Here is a 17,933-nt window from a genome sequence, read left to right as displayed (position 1 = left end):
ATTTTATTAACTCTGTATCCCAGCCGTGTCCCGATCCCTCATTCCTTCCCACTCCCTCCCTCCCTCCCTCATCTCCACCGTGCCCCTTTCCAAGTCCACTGATAGGGGGCACCTCTTCCCCATTCATTGTTTTCAAACAAAGACTCATGACCAAACCTTTGGCAGAGTACAGGGAATCATAAGAAAGAAGGGGAGTTAGTCTGTTGGGGAAAGGATAGGAGCTCCACAAGGACCAAATATATCTGGGCACAGGGTCTTTTCTAAGACTGACATTCAACCAAGGACCATGTATGGTTATAACCTAGAACCTCCACTCAGATGTAACCTGTGGTAGCTCAGTAAGCAATTGGTTTCCCAAAGTGAGGGGAACAAGGACTATTTCTAACAGGAACTCAATGACTGGCTGTTTGGTCTCCCCACCCCCGAAGGGAGGAGCAGTCCTGTTAGGCCACAGAGGAGGGCTTTGCAGCCAGTCCTGAAGATACCTGATAATACTTTCACTTCTTATGTCTTGGGAAGCAGATTCATTACCCTAAATAGCAACACCTTCATCTAGTGCCATTTGGGTGGACTATAGCTTTACTCAATGCAACTGAAGATTTTTGTGACACACCAACCTGTCACTTCTAAAGTATGAATAAAATATATTTTGTTAGAAATCAAAAGTATTGGTATTGTTAAACTGTGCATTTCTAAAGGACTAGGATTTATTTTTCTTGTTTTGTGTTAGTTTATTTTTGGTGTTTTAAATATATAGCTACCAAATAAAATAAACACTTAGACATTTTGATGATTTTTATAATAAGCAAATCAGTTTTCTGAGGGGAAACATTGCCAATCCATTTTCTACCCACTGCTGATGTTCACACAGAAGACCCTAGTAAAACCCAGACCTTGTTAAACCCCATGAGCCACAAAAAGATTTGTGGAAAGAAAACAGGGGTGAATAGGGGTGACAAGAATTTGGAAATGTACATGTATGAAACTGAGTACCAACAGATTTTAATTATTAAAAATAAGTTATTAAAATGCACAAATTCTTTTGAGAAATATATCTATGAAAATATCTGTGGGATAATTTTAGAGTTTTCAGTATTATAATATCTAATTGGGTTGCTATTTATGCAAAGGAGTAGTGATTTTACATTTTTTTGTTTTTTGGACTAGAGATGGAATAGAACTTACAACTTTACAAATTCTAGGCAAGCAGCCTACTACTGAGCTACATCTCAAGCCCTTTATTTCATCCTTCAACTGAAACATCAACAGGATTATCTAGTTTTTTCTTACCCATGTAACACACCTATTAACATTATAGTCATGAGGCTAAAAGTACATTGATGAATTTTTTTGTTACATATTGGGCATACACTGTGACAATAGTTAAAAACACACAGAGACACATGTGAGCTTTTTTCCTGTCTTTGTGTTAGATACACACATGAAAATTTTTATTTGGTGTGCTTGTTTTATGGTTTGTTTCTTGAATTATGATTGCTGACATTATTTATTTTCCTGTTTTTCATTTTGACATGTCAGTTATTAGAACATTAAAAAAAAGACAGTTCTGGGTAATGACCACTTTTATCACTTCTCCCGTTTGCTTGATTTTGACTTTGAGGCATATTTCAGTCTGCGCTGGGAATATTATTGAGGGCTCATTTGGACTCCAGCAGTGCTAGAGTGTGTTGGTTCTAACAGAATAACTAAGGATAGTTACACTGCCATGGTACTAACAATAGATTCCCCCAAACTCACCCTGCATGAATTTTAATATAGATATATCTCTTCTGTCCTGAACAAATTCTCTAGCTTATATTTCTGGATAAATATATGTGTAAAATAATTTTGTCTTAGAAGTAGCTATGCTATTAACTCATTTATTGTGAACACCAAAGTTGAAAAGAATCAATATGAAAGATAGTAATAAATGATACCTCTACATAAAATGGAAGTCAAAGAATTGGATAGTCGACATTTTTTTTCCTGTTTTGTGACCTGCTAATTATGTGTGCTACTTTGAACAACCAAGAGGAAGAAATTGACTTGACTATAACTGAATAACACATGATTTTTCTAAATTTCTGAAATTTCCATCTAGCAATAATTTCATCACTATTTGTAAGTTGGATCATTTTTTGAGGAAGAAAAACTTAATTCTTTTGGACATAGTTAACTGAAATGTTGTGTCTGTTGTGTAACAGATCTTTTTGTTTGTCAACTTTTTGCTAAATCAGGTGAAGATTGTTTGCATCCTTTTTACATATTTATAAACTTAAATAAGAATCTTTATTTGCATCTATATGGACTTCATAAAACATCTTTACTCTGAAGAAAGGGTTTCTGTTATCAAATGTAGATGTCCAGAAAAGAGGCATGTCTTAATTTCTTATTGGATTCCTAGGTAACTTTGGATAATTGTGTTGAAGTTGGACGGATCGCCAACACCTACCATCTGACTGAAGTGGATAAATATGTGAACACCTTCGTTTTAAAGAATTTTCCTGCATTGCTGAGCACTGGAGAGTTCCTGAAACTCCCTTTTGAGCGTCTTGTCTTTGTGCTTTCCAGTAACAGCCTTAAGCGCTGCACTGAACTTGAGCTCTTCAAAGCTACCTGTCGCTGGCTTAGTGTGGAGGAACCTAGAATGGACTTTGCTGCAAAATTAATGAAGAACATACGATTTCCACTGATGACACCACAGGAGCTCATTAATTACGTGCAAACTGTGGATTTCATGAGAACTGACAATACTTGTGTCAATTTGCTTCTGGAAGCCAGCAATTACCAAATGATGCCATTCATGCAGCCAGTTATGCAGTCAGACAGGACTGCCATTCGGTCTGACACCACTCATTTGGTTACACTTGGAGGAGTCCTGAGGCAGCAGCTTGTTGTCAGTAAGGAATTACGCATGTATGATGAAAAGACCCATGAGTGGAAATCTCTAGCTCCCATGGATGCCCCAAGATACCAGCATGGCATTGCTGTCATTGGAAATTTTCTCTATGTCGTTGGTGGGCAGAGTAATTATGACACAAAAGGAAAAACAGCTGTCGATACAGTGTTTAGATTTGATCCTCGATACAACAAATGGATACAAGTTGCATCTTTAAATGAAAAGCGCACCTTCTTCCACCTAAGTGCCCTCAAAGGATATCTGTATGCAGTTGGTGGCAGAAATGCAGCTGGAGAATTGCGTAAGTCTGTGTACTTATACATAGAATCCTTTTTTTTTTTCTACCCAGGAATTTGTTTTGATAACAAAGAGTTCTAGTAGTTTAAAGACAAAAATACACCTAGGGTTTCATTTGTAGGCTATTTTCCTAAGAAAATAGAAAAGATCATCTGTATGTTTTATTTCTGAACATATTATTGGCTAAGGTACAGATTTCATCTAATATATAGTCTGCTGTATTGCAACAACTATGTAACAGACAGACAGACAGATTCATTGACTGACTGATTGATGTAGATATATACTTAATATTGAAAGGTCAATCAGAATGTGTGTTCAATTAATTTATATGCTATAAGTCTTGGCAGAAGTTTGGCATAATTCATCATTCTCCACTTTTAAAACCCCACGAGCTTCATTTCTGGAATTGATACCTAGCAGAGAGCACATAGTAAAATAATATTCTTCTCAGAGTAAATGTACACAGTTCACTTAGTATTTGGCAAAGTTTATTAACTATGATAATTAAGATCTGTGACTATTTTCAAAATCACTCTCTTACTGAAACATCAGATAGATCTCACCATTTATACTGGTCACACGTGTATTTTAACAGAAATATTTTGACTATATAAATTAGTCCCATAAGGTGTATTTTTCTTAGTTTAAATCAAAATGAATAATATAATTTTTTTCTATAACGAATGCCAGGTATACTGCATTTTATATCTGTTGCCACTATTGTTGTTCGATCTTTTTTGAAATTGCCAATAATACATGTTTTTTGAAAAGTGTCCAGAAATAGTCTTTGGTGGTTTGAGGTTTTTGGTGGTTTTATTTGTTAGTTGTTTTTTGCTGTTCCTGTATGGAATCTCAAACTCAGAGAATTATATGTGGTAAACAAGTACTGTGCTACTATACCCGAGTTTCTGGCCTTAATTTAGTTCTTTTATTCTATATAGAGTCCTTGAGGTGACTAGTATCCCAAGCTCCATCTCATCTGTCATGACTTTAAATAAGTTTGGAATACTTCTCAGAATATTTTTCCCAAGTATTGTAAGAAATAAAATAGACATTTTGGTTTTTAGATCAAGTCATTTATTTGAGGAAAGAATGACTCTCATCATTTATACTTTCCTTTGTATAGAGTACTTTCTTGTTAGATACATGACCTTAATTTTGCTGATCTTTTCTATCTGATTTCTCTTGGGAGTTTTTATAATTTTTCCAGAATCAAGCTTTGTAGCTTTGGGGAGATAAATGGCATGGTCATTAACTACATAGGTTTCCCAACTTATTTCATTAGTCAGATTTTTTTTTCTACTTTTAAAATTAATTTATTTATTCACTTTACATTCCACTCATAGCCCCTCCTTCCTCTCCTCCCAGTCCTAACCTCCCTTCCTTTTCCTTATATCTCCACACCCCTTAGAAAATGGGAGCCCCCCCTACCTACTCATCCCAATATATCAAGTTCCATCAGGACTGAATTCATATATAGGTCCATTGCTAAAACTGTGAAACTTCTGATTTCTAATATGATTATATTCTTCTTTTTATTTTGTAATCATTTTTTTAAGCATGAGACACCATGCTCTTAGTGTAGAATTGTCATTTCAGGTCTCCTTAGTTTAAACACAATCATTATCTTCAAGTTATTATATTATTTTAAACATATGATATGTGAGAATGTCTAGAAAGTACAAGTGATGATTTTATGGTTTATTGGGAAGCTAACTGCCTTAAAAATAGTCTTCAAGAATTGATAGAATTCTAGATAGCTAGCCCTAGTAGTTAGTTATCATGTTGAAATGTCTATTCTCACATAAGATGAGTCTCTTTCTTAGTGCTTGCTTGTTAATGTGAACATCCCTGTGAATATGCGGTGACTTAAGTTTCATTGACTTGTCCCTAATATTAATTAGGAGTATTGCTTTTTTGGGAATTATACTCTTTAAGCCAAATAGAATCATTACATAAAACTAAGAAGCTAGAAGCTTCCTATTTTTTCATGCATCCTGGTGTTCTGTGTTTCTCCTATTTTGTTCCTGAATTGGCACAAGAAATAAGTGAATGCTTTTGGGAAATAGCATAGTAATAGACTACGTTAAATATGATATGTACCTCTAATTATAGAAGGTTGTATTTATACATTTATAAATATGTATATAAACACACACAAACATACAAGAACAATGAAAAATAGAGGCCATAAATCTCAGAGCAAGATGTTATATATAGGATAGGTTGGAGGAAATAAGCAGAGGGAGAAAATATATAACTATACTCCACTTTAAAATGAGCCTATTGACACTACTAGAATATCACTAGGCCTAGTGGCACTCACTGTAATTCATTGCACTTGAAAGGCTCAGGAGGATCCAGAGTTAAAAGCCAATATGGGCCACATAGGGAAACACTGACATTAAAAGTGTTTTACAAAGGTCAACCTAAGGGTAGATAATTACTTTAAAATATTCTCTTTTATTTAATTATATAATATTTAAAATCTGCCTGAGATGCTATTGATTTAATCTTATTTCACAAACTGCATTTTTACAACCATTTTTCTTTTTGCAGTACAGATACTAAGTCTCCATGTGGCAAAGCTGCCCTAATTATAATTATAGTTCACTTTATTACAGCCCATCCCATTTTAAGAGATCTTCCTTAGCTGGATGTGATAGTACACACCTTTAATCTCAGGCAGAGACAAGTGGATCCCTGAGTACAAGGCCAGCCTAATCTACAGAGCAAATTCCAGGACAACTTGGGATACACAGAGAAACTATGTCTTGAAAGACAGAGAGAGAGAACTCCCATTGTTATAAACAATAAAACTATAAAACAATTCATAGAGTTATGTAGGAAATGCATATTTCCCAGTTGACATAACTGTCAAATATGTTTTTCTAAATAGTTAAAAGTACAATATATGGAAAAATTTTAAATTACAAGTTTGACATGCTTAATGCATATAGATTGCAAGTCTTGATTCCAGTTAGACCAGCATCATTTGTTGCATCTATAACAAATGGTGCTGGAATACAGGATGTATACATGTAGAAAAATGCAAATAGATCCATATTTATCACCCTGCACAAAAGTAAAGTCTAAGTGGATCAAAGACCTCAACATAAAACCAAACACATTAAATCTGTTAGAAGGAAAAGTAGGGAAGAGCCTTTAATGCATTGGCACAGGAGACAACTTCCTGAACAGAACACCAACAGCACAGGCTCTAAGAGCAACAATCAATAAATGGGACCTCATGAAACTGAAAAGCTTTTGTAAAGCAAAAGACATTGTCAACAGAACAAAATGACAGCTTCCAGATTGGGAAAGGATCTTCACCAACCCTATAACTGGCAGAGGGGTAATATCCAGAATAGATAAAGAACTCAAAAAGTTAAACAGTAATAAATCAAGTAATCCAATTTAAAAATGGGGTACAGAGCTAAACAGAGAATTCTAAATAGAGGAATATCAAAGAGCAGAGAAATACTTAAATGTTCATCATCCTTAGTCATCAGAGAAATGTAAATCAAAATGACCCTGAGATTTCACCTTAAACCCATCAGGATGGCTGAGATAAAAAACTCTTCTGACAACACATGCTGGAGAGGTTGTGGAGAAAGGGAAACCCTCCTCCTGCTGGTGGGAATGTAAACTTGTGCAACCATTTTGGAAATCAATCTGGTGCTTTCTCAGAGAAGTAGGAATAGCGCTTCCTCAAGATGCATCTTTACCACTCCTAGTCATATATTCCAAACATGGTCAAGTATACAAGGACATTTGCTCAACCATGTTTGTAGCAGCTTTATTTGTAATAGCCAGAACCTGGAAACAATCCAGATGTCCCTCAACCGAGGAAAGGATATAGTAATTGTGGTACATTTTCACAATAGAATACTACTCAGTAAATAAAAACAAGGCAATCTTGAAATTTGCAGGCAAATGGTGGGATCTTGAAAAGATCATCCTGACTGAGGTAACCCAGAAGCAGAAAGACACACACAGTATATACTCACTTATTAGTGGATTTTAGACATATAATATAGGATAAACATACTAAAATCTAAAGAAGCTAAGGAAGAAGGAGAACCCTGGGTAGGATGATCAATCCTCACTCAGAATGGCAAAAGGGTGGACTTCGGAAGAGGGAGAAAACAGGGAGCCTACCATAGAGGGCCTCACCCAGCAGGGTATCAAAGCAGATGCTGAGACTCATAACCAATCTTTTGGTAGAGTGCAAGGAATCTTATGAAAGAAAAGAAGGGAGAGATAGAAAGACCTGGTAGGGTAAGGAGCTCCACAGGAGAGCAACAGAACCAAAAATTCTGGGCCCAGGGATCTTTTCTGAAGAGCACCTCCCCTATCAGTGGACTTGGAGAGGGTCTTAGGAGGACATGACGGAGGGAGAGTGAGACTGGGAGGAAATGAGGGAGGGGGCTATAGCTGGGACACAAAGTGAATAAACTGTAATTAATATTAAAAAAACACAAAAATTTAGTAAAGACCCCGTGCCCAGATTTTTTGGTTCTGTTGCTCTCCTTGTGGAGTTCCTGTCCTCTGAAGGTCTTCCTATCTCCCCCTTCTTTCATTAGATTCCCTGCATTCTGCCCAATGTTTGGTTATGAATCTCAGCATCTACTTTGATACATTGCTTGGTGAAGTCTTTCAGAGGCTCTCTGTGGTAGGCTCTGTCCTTTTTCTTGTTTTCTCCTTCTTCCAATGTCAATCCCATTTGTCTTTTTGAATGAGGATTGATCATCTTATCCAGGGTCCTCCTTCCTTCTTAGCTTATTTAGGTGTACAGATTTTAGGTGTTTACTCCAACGAAGGGCCAATCATGGATATAACCTAGAACCCCTGATCAAATATAGCCCAGTATCCAAGTGGGTTCCCTAGTAAGGGTAACAGGGGAACTCAGTGGTTGGCTCTTTGATCACTTCCCCATGAGGAGGAAGCAGCATTGCCAGGCCACAGAGGAGGACAATGCAGCCAGTCCTGATGAGAACTGTTAGGCTAGGGTCTGATGGAAGAGGAGGAAGACCTCCCCTATCAGTGGACTTTGGGAGGGGCATGGGATATGATGAGGGAGGGAGGCTGGGATTGAGAGAAAATGAAGAAAGGGGCTACAGCTGTGACAAAGTACACAAACTATAATTAACATAAAAAATAAAAATTTAATAAAAAAGAATTTACTCATTCAAAAAAATCCAAAAAATAAAAATTAAAATTAAAAAAGGAAAAAAAAAGAATTTCTTGATTTCAAGACTTCATGCCAGAAAGAATCATTGTCCAAGCTAAAATTAAGAGACTTTGCATTTTCTGACCCTAACTAGCACCCTCTTTGAGTTCCAGTTATAACATACTTAAGTGACAAGAAGAGTATGCTGCCTCATCTTGTCATGTTCCCTTTTGTTGAGGAATTTATTCTTTGTCACAACTAATGAGCCCTACTCTTGTAGAGCAATAGCAGTTGTAGATAGTCAATAAACAAATAATTGAATCTCAGTTCCAATAAAACTTTATGACTACTAGATTGTAATTTCATATAATTTCTGTGTTACAAAATAGTCCTTTGGTTGATTTTTTCCAACCTTTACAAAAATGTAAATCCATTCATCTTGCTATATTTTAGGCCATAGAGAAATGACAGGGGTCTGGATTTCTCATGATCTGAAGTTTGCTGACATCACCCTGCATTATCTCTGGCACTCAGGGTTATAAGCATCACCTCAGTGCTCAAGATCCTTGAGCTATCTTTGCTTCTCAGTCTTTTTGACAACAATATGTATTTATTGCATAAATGTGAAAGATGGAAACAAGAACATACACATAAGATTTGAATCTGCTGCATTTTATTTTCATAATGAATGCTATTGATTTTTTTTCTAATAAAAATAGTTGCACACAGAGTAACTTTAAAGGTTAACAGTAAAGCTAAAGGAACTGAAAACTGTTAAAAGAGATTGATGACTCAGCTGGGAAAAGGTCCGTTTAGGGTTGATAAGCTATCATATAATTGCTGAGGTGAATTTCCATCTTACACCAAGAAACTATGAATGGATCTTATAACCCCCATTAAAAAATGCAATTAACATACTCACAGTGGTACAGCATTATCTGTTCATACAGGGAAATATTAACAACCATAGCTATTACCTATTAAATTTTTAACTATACCATTAAAAGAATAAAATGAAAATAATGGAAACTGCATTCAGACAAGTGTATTAGTTATAATGTAGAAATTTCAAAGTTCATGGAAAAATGTTAAATTAAGATAAGCATATAGCCAGTCAGGTCTCCTTTTGGCTTGAACTAGGTGGAGAAGATGATACCTGGAAGAATTTTTTCTAATCCTTTTTCTGTTAGAATGTGAGAGTAGATTACTTTCTCATAGAAAATTTGTCTATTTATTACTTTTCCAATATTACATGTCACTCAGTGCACTAAGTCCCTCTACGTATGTGTAAGAGATATGGAAGGGGGAAAGTGCAAATAGTGTGCACTCTGTTTTTTGCTTGGCAGGTGATTGTCATGGTAAAAGCAAATAGAATTGAGTATTTTAAACGGTGTTACAAAATAAAAGAAATGTACTTGAGATGACAGATAAATTAATTATACTGACTTGTCTATCATATATATATATATACTCACATCAAAATGTCATATTGTATGCTCTAAATATGCATGTGCCCATTAAAAACTTTTAAAAAGTCTTCAGAGCCTCATAGAGGACATCAAGAGAATAGATCAGAATGAAAGTAGTGAAAGATTTTGAAATAAAAAACAAAAATTAAACATAAAGTAAGTGGAAAAGGAAAACACTAGAAGGATGTGAGAGTGCTAACATATGGTGATGACAGGAGGAACAAAAGTATTTTGTACAAGTGAATTGATGGAAGAAATGAAATTAGTATACAGAACTGAAAACAAAATTGTTTCTTTATTTCCAAATTTACCAATGATTATTAAGTAGAAAATATGCTTCAAAGGTTTACTCCTCAGTTAGGATTGCATTTGGCTTGAAGCAGCTAAACTTTATATTTTCTGCTTTATGTCCTGCCTAGAACTATATCATAAAGTAGAAACCATATCATAAGGCTTGATGCAAAGCTACTGAAAAAAATTTTATTTTGGTGTTGGTGCTCTGCTTCCCTACATAGTATTACGGTTTTGGCAGTTGAAAAGAAAAGACAGGGTTGAGGTAAACAAAGAACTGGATTAGCTTTTGCAGTAAATAATCCGAACCTTTCAAGTCCATATGGATTCCATGTCTCCTACCGTTCCTCAGAACATCCCTATTTCTTTCCTTGTAAAAAGAAATGATTTCTTTTTTTAATTTTAAGTTTTTAATATTAATTAGTTTATTCATTTTGCATCCCAGCTATAGCCCCCTCCCTCATTTCCTTCCAAACCCACCCTCCCTCCCTCATCTCCTCCAATGCCCTCTCCAAGACCACTGATAGGGGAGGTCCTCCTTCCCTTCCATTTGACTCTAGCCTATCAGGCCTCATCAGGACTGACTGCATTGTCTTCCTCTGTGGCCTGGTAAGGCTGTTCCCCCCTCAGGAGGAAGTGATCAAAGAACCAGCCACTGAGTTCATGTCAGAGACAGTCCCTGTTCCCCTTACTAGGGTACAACTTGGACACTGAGGTGCCATAAGCTACATCTGAGCCAGGGTTCTAGATTATATCCATGACTGGTCCTTGTTTGAAGAATCAGTCTCAGAAAAGACCTCTGGGCCCAGATTTTTTTGGTTCTGTTGCTCTCCTTGTGGAGCGCTTGACCCCACCAGGTCTTTCTATCTCAACCTTCTTTGATAAGATTCCCTGCATTGTACCCAGAGTTTGGTTCTGAGTCTCAGCATCTGCTTTGATACACTGCTGGGTAGAGTCTTTCTATGGGTCCTCTGTGGTAAACGCCTGTCCTGTTTCCTGTTTTCTCCCTCTTCCAATGTCTGTCCTGTTTGCCTTTCTGAATGAGGATTGATCATCTTACCCAGAGTCAACCTTCTTGATTAGCTTCCTTAGGTGTACAGATTTTAGTATGTTTATCCTATATTATATGTCTAAAATCCACTTATAAATGAATATACACTGTGTGTGTCTTTCTGCTTTTGGGATACCTCAGTCAGGATGATATTTTCAAGACCCCACAATTTGCCTGCAAATTTCATGATTTCCTTGATTTTAATTGCTGAGTAGTATTCCACTGTGTAAATGTACCACAATATCTGTATCCTTTCCTCAGTTGAGGGACATCTGGGTTATTTCCAGGTTCTGGATATTAAAAATAAAGCTGCTGTGAACATGGTTGAGGGAATTTCCTTGTGGTGTACTTGAACAATTTTGGATATATCCCCAGGCGTGGTGTATCTAGATCTTGAGGAAATGCTATTCCTACTTGTCTGAGAAAGCTCCAGATTGAATTCCAAAGTGGTTGTACAAGTTTACATTCCCACCAGCAATGGAGGAGGGTTCCCCTTTCTTCAAATTCTCTCCAGAATGTATTGTCATTAAGTTTTTCATCTTAGCCATTCTGATGGGTGGAAGATGAAATCTCAGGGTCATTTTGATTTGCATTTCTCTGATGACTAAGGATGTTGAGCATTTCTTTAAGTGTTAAAAGAAATGTTTTCTATCTTTTTGGAATGCTATTGTTCTGATCTTGTGGTTTCCAACAACTGATAGATTAAAAGATACTTAAATAATTGAGGTCACTTGTCCAAAATACTTTACGTTGAAGATAACAAATTGATTACCTATATGAAGTACACTTAATAAAGAACTTAATGCATTATTGCCAATCATCCTTTGGTTAAGAGTAGTAGTGTTTGTTGCAGCAGTTACCATAGTCAAATGTGTAGGGAATAAATCAGTCAAAGATTATACCCTCAAGTTTAACTATAAAATTTGTTTTGCATAAAGTGATATTCCTTCCTGTACACTATGTCAAAGTAAGTACTCAGAATTAATGTGTAATTCCTTCATTGTGATTATTTTTCTTTTCCTGCATTTTTAAAGCAAAGAAATGTCAAATTAAAAAGTGATAAACAAATGACTGAGAAAAATCCTTAGCCATTTTTAAAGTTGTATAATATATTAGATATTCATTTACATCATCTATCCTAATATAACATTTCTTAATGCTTCATGTTGTCTTAAAATTTTGATAGAAGCCCCTCTGGGGTCTCTTACATTGATTTATGCATTTTCTGAGATTAATATATTATTATTATTACTCTAAAAATAAAATAAAATTTGAGATTAAAAATCATTGTATTTCTTTTTTTTAAACAGCTACTGTAGAATGTTACAATCCAAGAACAAATGAATGGACCTATGTTGCCAAAATGAATGAGCCTCACTATGGCCATGCTGGAACTGTGTATGGAGGAGTGATGTATATATCAGGTAGACAATTGTCCTGTGACTACACCATAATAATGTTTATTATTTTAATTATATGATATTCTCATTTAGTGCCAGTAATAATGCCAATTTCTGGAAAATAATAGTAAAACACATTTATATTTTAGGAGGACTTTTGTGTGTACATTTGGATGTAAATGCCTTGAGTATTCTGTAAGTTTATAAGCTAGCACCAAACCGATTCAGCTATAGATGTATAATTCATAAGAAACAGGAAAGCATTTAGATCCTCCAGTTCATTTTTAAAGTAAATCTCAATGCATAGTAATAATTTGTTTGACTTAAAATTTGGCTATGCCCATATTAGGAAATATTTCATTATATAATATAGAAACTCTGTTATGCATAAAACATACATAATATTCTCTTTAAGTGTAACCTATTAGATACTATATATGTATATGTACATACATATGCATGCATATAGTATTATTTTAGTATTATAATGGGGTTTCTACTGTGGTACTATTATAGGTAGAGCTATTTTTTATAAAAAATCTAAAATGGCTCAAGTTTATTCTGTATTCAAATACCTTTCATTCTCAAAAATTTGAATTGCCCTTTTGTAGAATTCAGAATCTATGTAGAATTTAACATTATGTAGAATTTAACATAATGATCATCTTTGATATTGACATTTAATTTTTTAGGCAATTTTGTTTCTTTGTTCCCACCTCCTTCCTCTCCCCCACCTCCCTCCTTTTCCTTCCCTACTTCCTTACCTCCCTCTCTCTCTCTCCTTCTCTCCCTCCCTTTCTTCCTTCCTTCCTTTCTCTCTCTCTTTCCTTCTTTCTTTCCTTCTTTTCTTCTTCCTTTCCTTCTCTCTATTTATCGCTCTCTCTATCTATATGTTTCTTTTCTTTCTTCTCTAGTTCAGTCTGCCTCTTACAGCCTCCTCCCTGCAGTTGGAGGCCTACCAATACCAGGCAAGCAGTTACATTATTAGAGAGCAAAGTTGTTAAGGGGATGGCGAGTCACAGAGTGCTGTCTTATGATATCTATAGTCAAGAAGGATCATTGAAAGGCTGTGTAGCATGTGATTGGCAGGCTTCTAGGGTTCACTTTATGATTTGCCATGGGGAATCTTATATTGACAGAGCCATAACGGAAATCATATTGTATCACCTACTGTTTCATGTGTTGATATGCTCTACTACTCGAACAAGAGCTCCCAGTTCTCTGGGGGAAAAACAGACATTTGAATGATTTTAGCAGCACTTTGACATAACTGGCTTATATTGCAATCTTCCACATTGATTTCAGGCTAGGAACCAAGCCAATTTCATGACCAAAACACGGTGCTTTACTTTCTGTTAGGGATTTAAAGCATAGAAAATTATGCTTCATTGATTGTTATCTGGCCTTTCGATAATTAGCTTAGGTCTGTCTTTTGTCTGATGAAGATAGAGTCTGATACCTTTCTTACATAGGTTGGATTATATGTGTTCTAGTTATTTTCAAGTTATAGGTAATTTGACCTAATATACCAACGACCAACTGCTACATATATAAAATTCCCATTATGTACAAAATTCCAATTCCTTAGCTTTGCAAAACAGATAGAAGATGTCACCTTCTTCCTCCTCACCCCAAACTCTATAAAACCAGCAATTTTCCATAATCTTTCTGTTTTGTGTGTTACTGGCATGACACTTTCAGCATTTTTTTAAAAATATCTTGTTTTGTAATCATAACCCTAATATATTAGTGAGAATGGGCATTCTGATTTAGCAAAGAAACTAATGGGTAGAATTTGAAGTGTTCTAGCCCAGTGCTCAACACCCATATCCTACTCCCTAAACTGTCACAACAGACTGATGTTTTGTAGTTCAAATTTACTTCTGGCCAAAATGTATTTCCATCGACTGAAGCTCCTTAAATATGATGGATCTTCATTTGAGAAAGTTGTTGTAATAATACAAGACCATTTTCACTTGCTTTAAATAGTTGAACAGGATATTTTCTTTACTTTTTTGTTAAAGAATATAGAGTGGCACTTATAAATTTACTCTTTGTAATATATAATCTGCCATAAAATGTAGCTAAAAGTTAATTATCTATGAAAAAGTCTTAACTTTTACAGTTTTATAATCTTTTTGCCTCATCCCTATTACTTTGGTTCTTTAGGAGGAATTACCCATGATACTTTCCAAAAGGAACTCATGTGCTTTGACCCTGATACTGACAAGTGGACCCAGAAGGCACCAATGACCACTGTCCGAGGCCTACATTGCATGTGTACAGTGGGAGACCGGCTCTATGTCATTGGTGGTAACCATTTCCGGGGAACCAGTGATTATGATGATGTCCTGAGCTGTGAATACTATTCACCTATCCTTGACCAGTGGACCCCAATTGCTGCCATGTTAAGAGGGCAGAGTGATGTTGGGGTCGCTGTCTTTGAGAATAAAATCTATGTGGTTGGTGGATATTCATGGAATAATCGCTGTATGGTTGAGATCGTGCAGAAATATGATCCAGAGAAAGATGAATGGCATAAGGTTTTTGATCTCCCAGAGTCCCTTGGTGGTATTCGAGCTTGTACACTTACAGTTTTTCCACCTGAAGAAACCACCCCATCACCTTCTAGAGAGTCTCCTCTCTCTGCACCCTAACATCATCCTTACAATTAAAATGCTGTATTCCTATCTTTGCAATGTGTCATGATTATCTTCTTTCCCACCCTCCTTAAGTAGAATATATGTTAGAATTAGCCTCCAGTAATTGATACAGATATTGGAAAAAAAATTGACATTGATGTTACTTGTGATGTTTGTAATGGCCTAGAGTGTTTATAAAGTGGTAACAGACCATCCTGGAAATATATCTCATAGAAGCTGTTTAACATGAAAAAAAGTATTGTCTACAAAACATTTCTTCAGTACTTTTAAATGCTGTGTACTGGGTGTAAGGTATTCGTCATCTCACATTATAAGCCAAGTTGAAGGTGGATTATGTAATTGTACAGTGTACAACTTTTGTAAATGTACAAGTTGTAAATGTGCAACTGTTCTCACTAAGCTTCAAAAATTAAGAAGTTTTCCTTTCATCTCTAACTGTGTAAGATGTCAAAGGGAGGCAGCCTGCTCCAACAAGAAACAATACACAAAAGGTTGCCAACTTGCATGAGCTACCTCCCTCTTTTCGTAAAGTATTTTTGACACATCTGTCAACCCACCTGACTGTGTGGGTGAATTGAGAACACACCAAGTTTCTAAGACACACAGGAGAAATAACTGAAATTCACCAACATTCATTTGGAGAGAAAACCATGACCTCTCTGCTTATAAGGATTGTTTTTTTTTTTTAACTGTGTACAGATATTAACATACACATACTTATATCAAACACAATTTTTAAAAATTGAGTGTCAAGTCAAATTACCTGTGAAATTTAAAAAAATCTTCTAAAGAGCAGCTTCCATAAAAAATGGGGATTCCGTATGCACGCATTGATGCATATATGTAGAACCACACTGAATTTAGGTGGATAAGGGCTAGAAATTTTGAGCAACTAAATTTGTCACTTGACCAAATTTATCTTAAAGAACTGTATTCCTTCTCCTTTGCTGTTGAAGTAACTTACCTGTTTCGTGTATTCTGTGTACTCTCAGTTTATGAGGTTATTTAGCACCAAATGTAGCAGCTTCACCCAAGAGGCTGCTTTTGCAGTATGATGTCCATGTTTTCCTTTCTTTTATTCAATAAAAAACATTTAATGTCATTCTGCTTTGTGCTATCCCATTATTCTCTGTTTGACTTCCATTTATTAAATATCTTTCGATGGGTGAGACTGAGGAGGTTGAACAAGTAAGGGTATGTGACTTTTATTCAAAGAAGAAAGACTTGGGCCAGCCCTTACCCCACTATGAAGACATTGCTTGTTGCCTTTGAGGAAAGAATTTGTGAAAAATGCTAATTGGCTATTATGCAGCCCTACTGCTTAGCCTGGGTAAAGAACAAAAGCAGTTACATGACCTCCCTTTCCTTTCTTTTTCCTTCTCTTCCCTCTTTGTTGTGACCTGCAATGCTTGTGCCACAAACCCTGACTAAGAGTGATGAGGGAGATGTAGAAATTGCAGACGTGTAGAAAAGCTGGCTCCAGCTGAGGTGTTGCCACTAAGTGGCAACTTACTCCTGTTGCATCCCAATATGTACGTACAGCAGAAACAGAGGGACTAGTAGGAGATGTCTAAAGGCTAGCAGTCTCAGGCTGCAAACATCTGAGAGGAGGGTATTGCAGTTGCTAGTTTTTGCACAAACTAGCCAGTTGTAAACACATGGACTTGGGCCAGAGGAAGAAGGCTTTGCCAGTTTTCATGCTTTTGAGGCCTTCGTGTTGTGGCTGAGTCAGTGCTGAGACTACGCATTCACTCAGGACTACACTTACTCAGAGCTCTCTACTACCTCTACCTCCTCTCATCCCATTTCTTTTATATTGAGAAGGTCTTTCTTAATATATTGCTCAGGAGACCCTAAAGTTTCTGGGCTCAAACGGTCTTACTGTCTCAGCATTCCAAGGAGATAGAAGCATACTAATTTACTGAGATTAAGGGCAGTTATGTTTCTGAGGACAATTTCTCTGCAACTCAAGATTCATCTTGTCCACTCAGGTATAACCATGTAAAATGACTTCTACGATTTTTGTTTTGTTTTTCCAGACAGGGTTTCTTTACGTAGCTTTGGCTATCCTGAAAATTGTTCTGTAGACCACTTTACCTCTGTCTCCCAAGTGCTGGGATTAAAAGGTGTACTACCAACACCCAACCAAAGATTTATTCATCTTTTTTGTTTTGTTTTTTGAGACAGGGATTCTCTATGTTGCCTTGGCTGTCCTTTGCTCACTTTGTAGACCAGGCTGACCTCGAACTCACAGAGATCTGCCTGCTTCTGCCTTCCTGAGTGCTGTGATTACAGGTGTGTGCCACTGTGCCCAGCTTAAAAGTTATTCTTAACCTAAGAACCTGAAGAAAAAAATGGCAAAGATTCTATCAATACTCCTTCAAGTACACCAAGAACCTACAAGCATATAACGTACACTTGAATGCAAACTGAACCCAGACCATAAAGCTATTCCAAAACACAACAGTATCATCTTATTTCTTTACCAGAAGGATAGATTGGCAGCATAAATATCATCCTTCTTTCTTGAGTTAAATATAGTTAAGGAAACAAAATTCCCACAAATGGTACATCTGGATATTGCTGGAAGAACCTAGCATAAGTTTGAAAGACTCCTCTACTTACACAAGATTGTTCCTTAGTGAGCACAACTTCTCTGGGGATTTTAGTTTTCTATACATGGGAAT

General features: G+C 36.2%; 1 protein-coding gene across 8 annotated transcripts in view; it reads left to right on the top strand.

Moving 5' to 3' along the window:
* Klhl13 (kelch like family member 13) overlaps positions 1 to 16,348 on the top strand; it is a 227,320-nt gene extending 210,972 nt beyond the window's left edge. For all 8 annotated transcript variants that reach the window (XM_060374381.1, XM_060374375.1, XM_060374382.1 and 5 more), the window contains 3 exons: positions 2,405 to 3,200; positions 12,494 to 12,607; positions 14,753 to 16,348. In XM_060374381.1, the coding sequence (XP_060230364.1) occupies positions 2,405 to 3,200; positions 12,494 to 12,607; positions 14,753 to 15,240 (1,398 nt within the window). In that variant the 3' untranslated portion in view covers positions 15,241 to 16,348. The remainder of the gene's footprint in view (positions 1 to 2,404; positions 3,201 to 12,493; positions 12,608 to 14,752) is intronic.
* Positions 16,349 to 17,933: the final 1,585 nt, after the last annotated feature.

Source organism: Meriones unguiculatus, chromosome X, assembly GCF_030254825.1.
Source record: "Meriones unguiculatus strain TT.TT164.6M chromosome X, Bangor_MerUng_6.1, whole genome shotgun sequence".
Taxonomy (NCBI): Eukaryota; Metazoa; Chordata; class Mammalia; order Rodentia; family Muridae; genus Meriones; species Meriones unguiculatus.
This window is presented reverse-complemented; position numbering and strand designations above follow the sequence as displayed.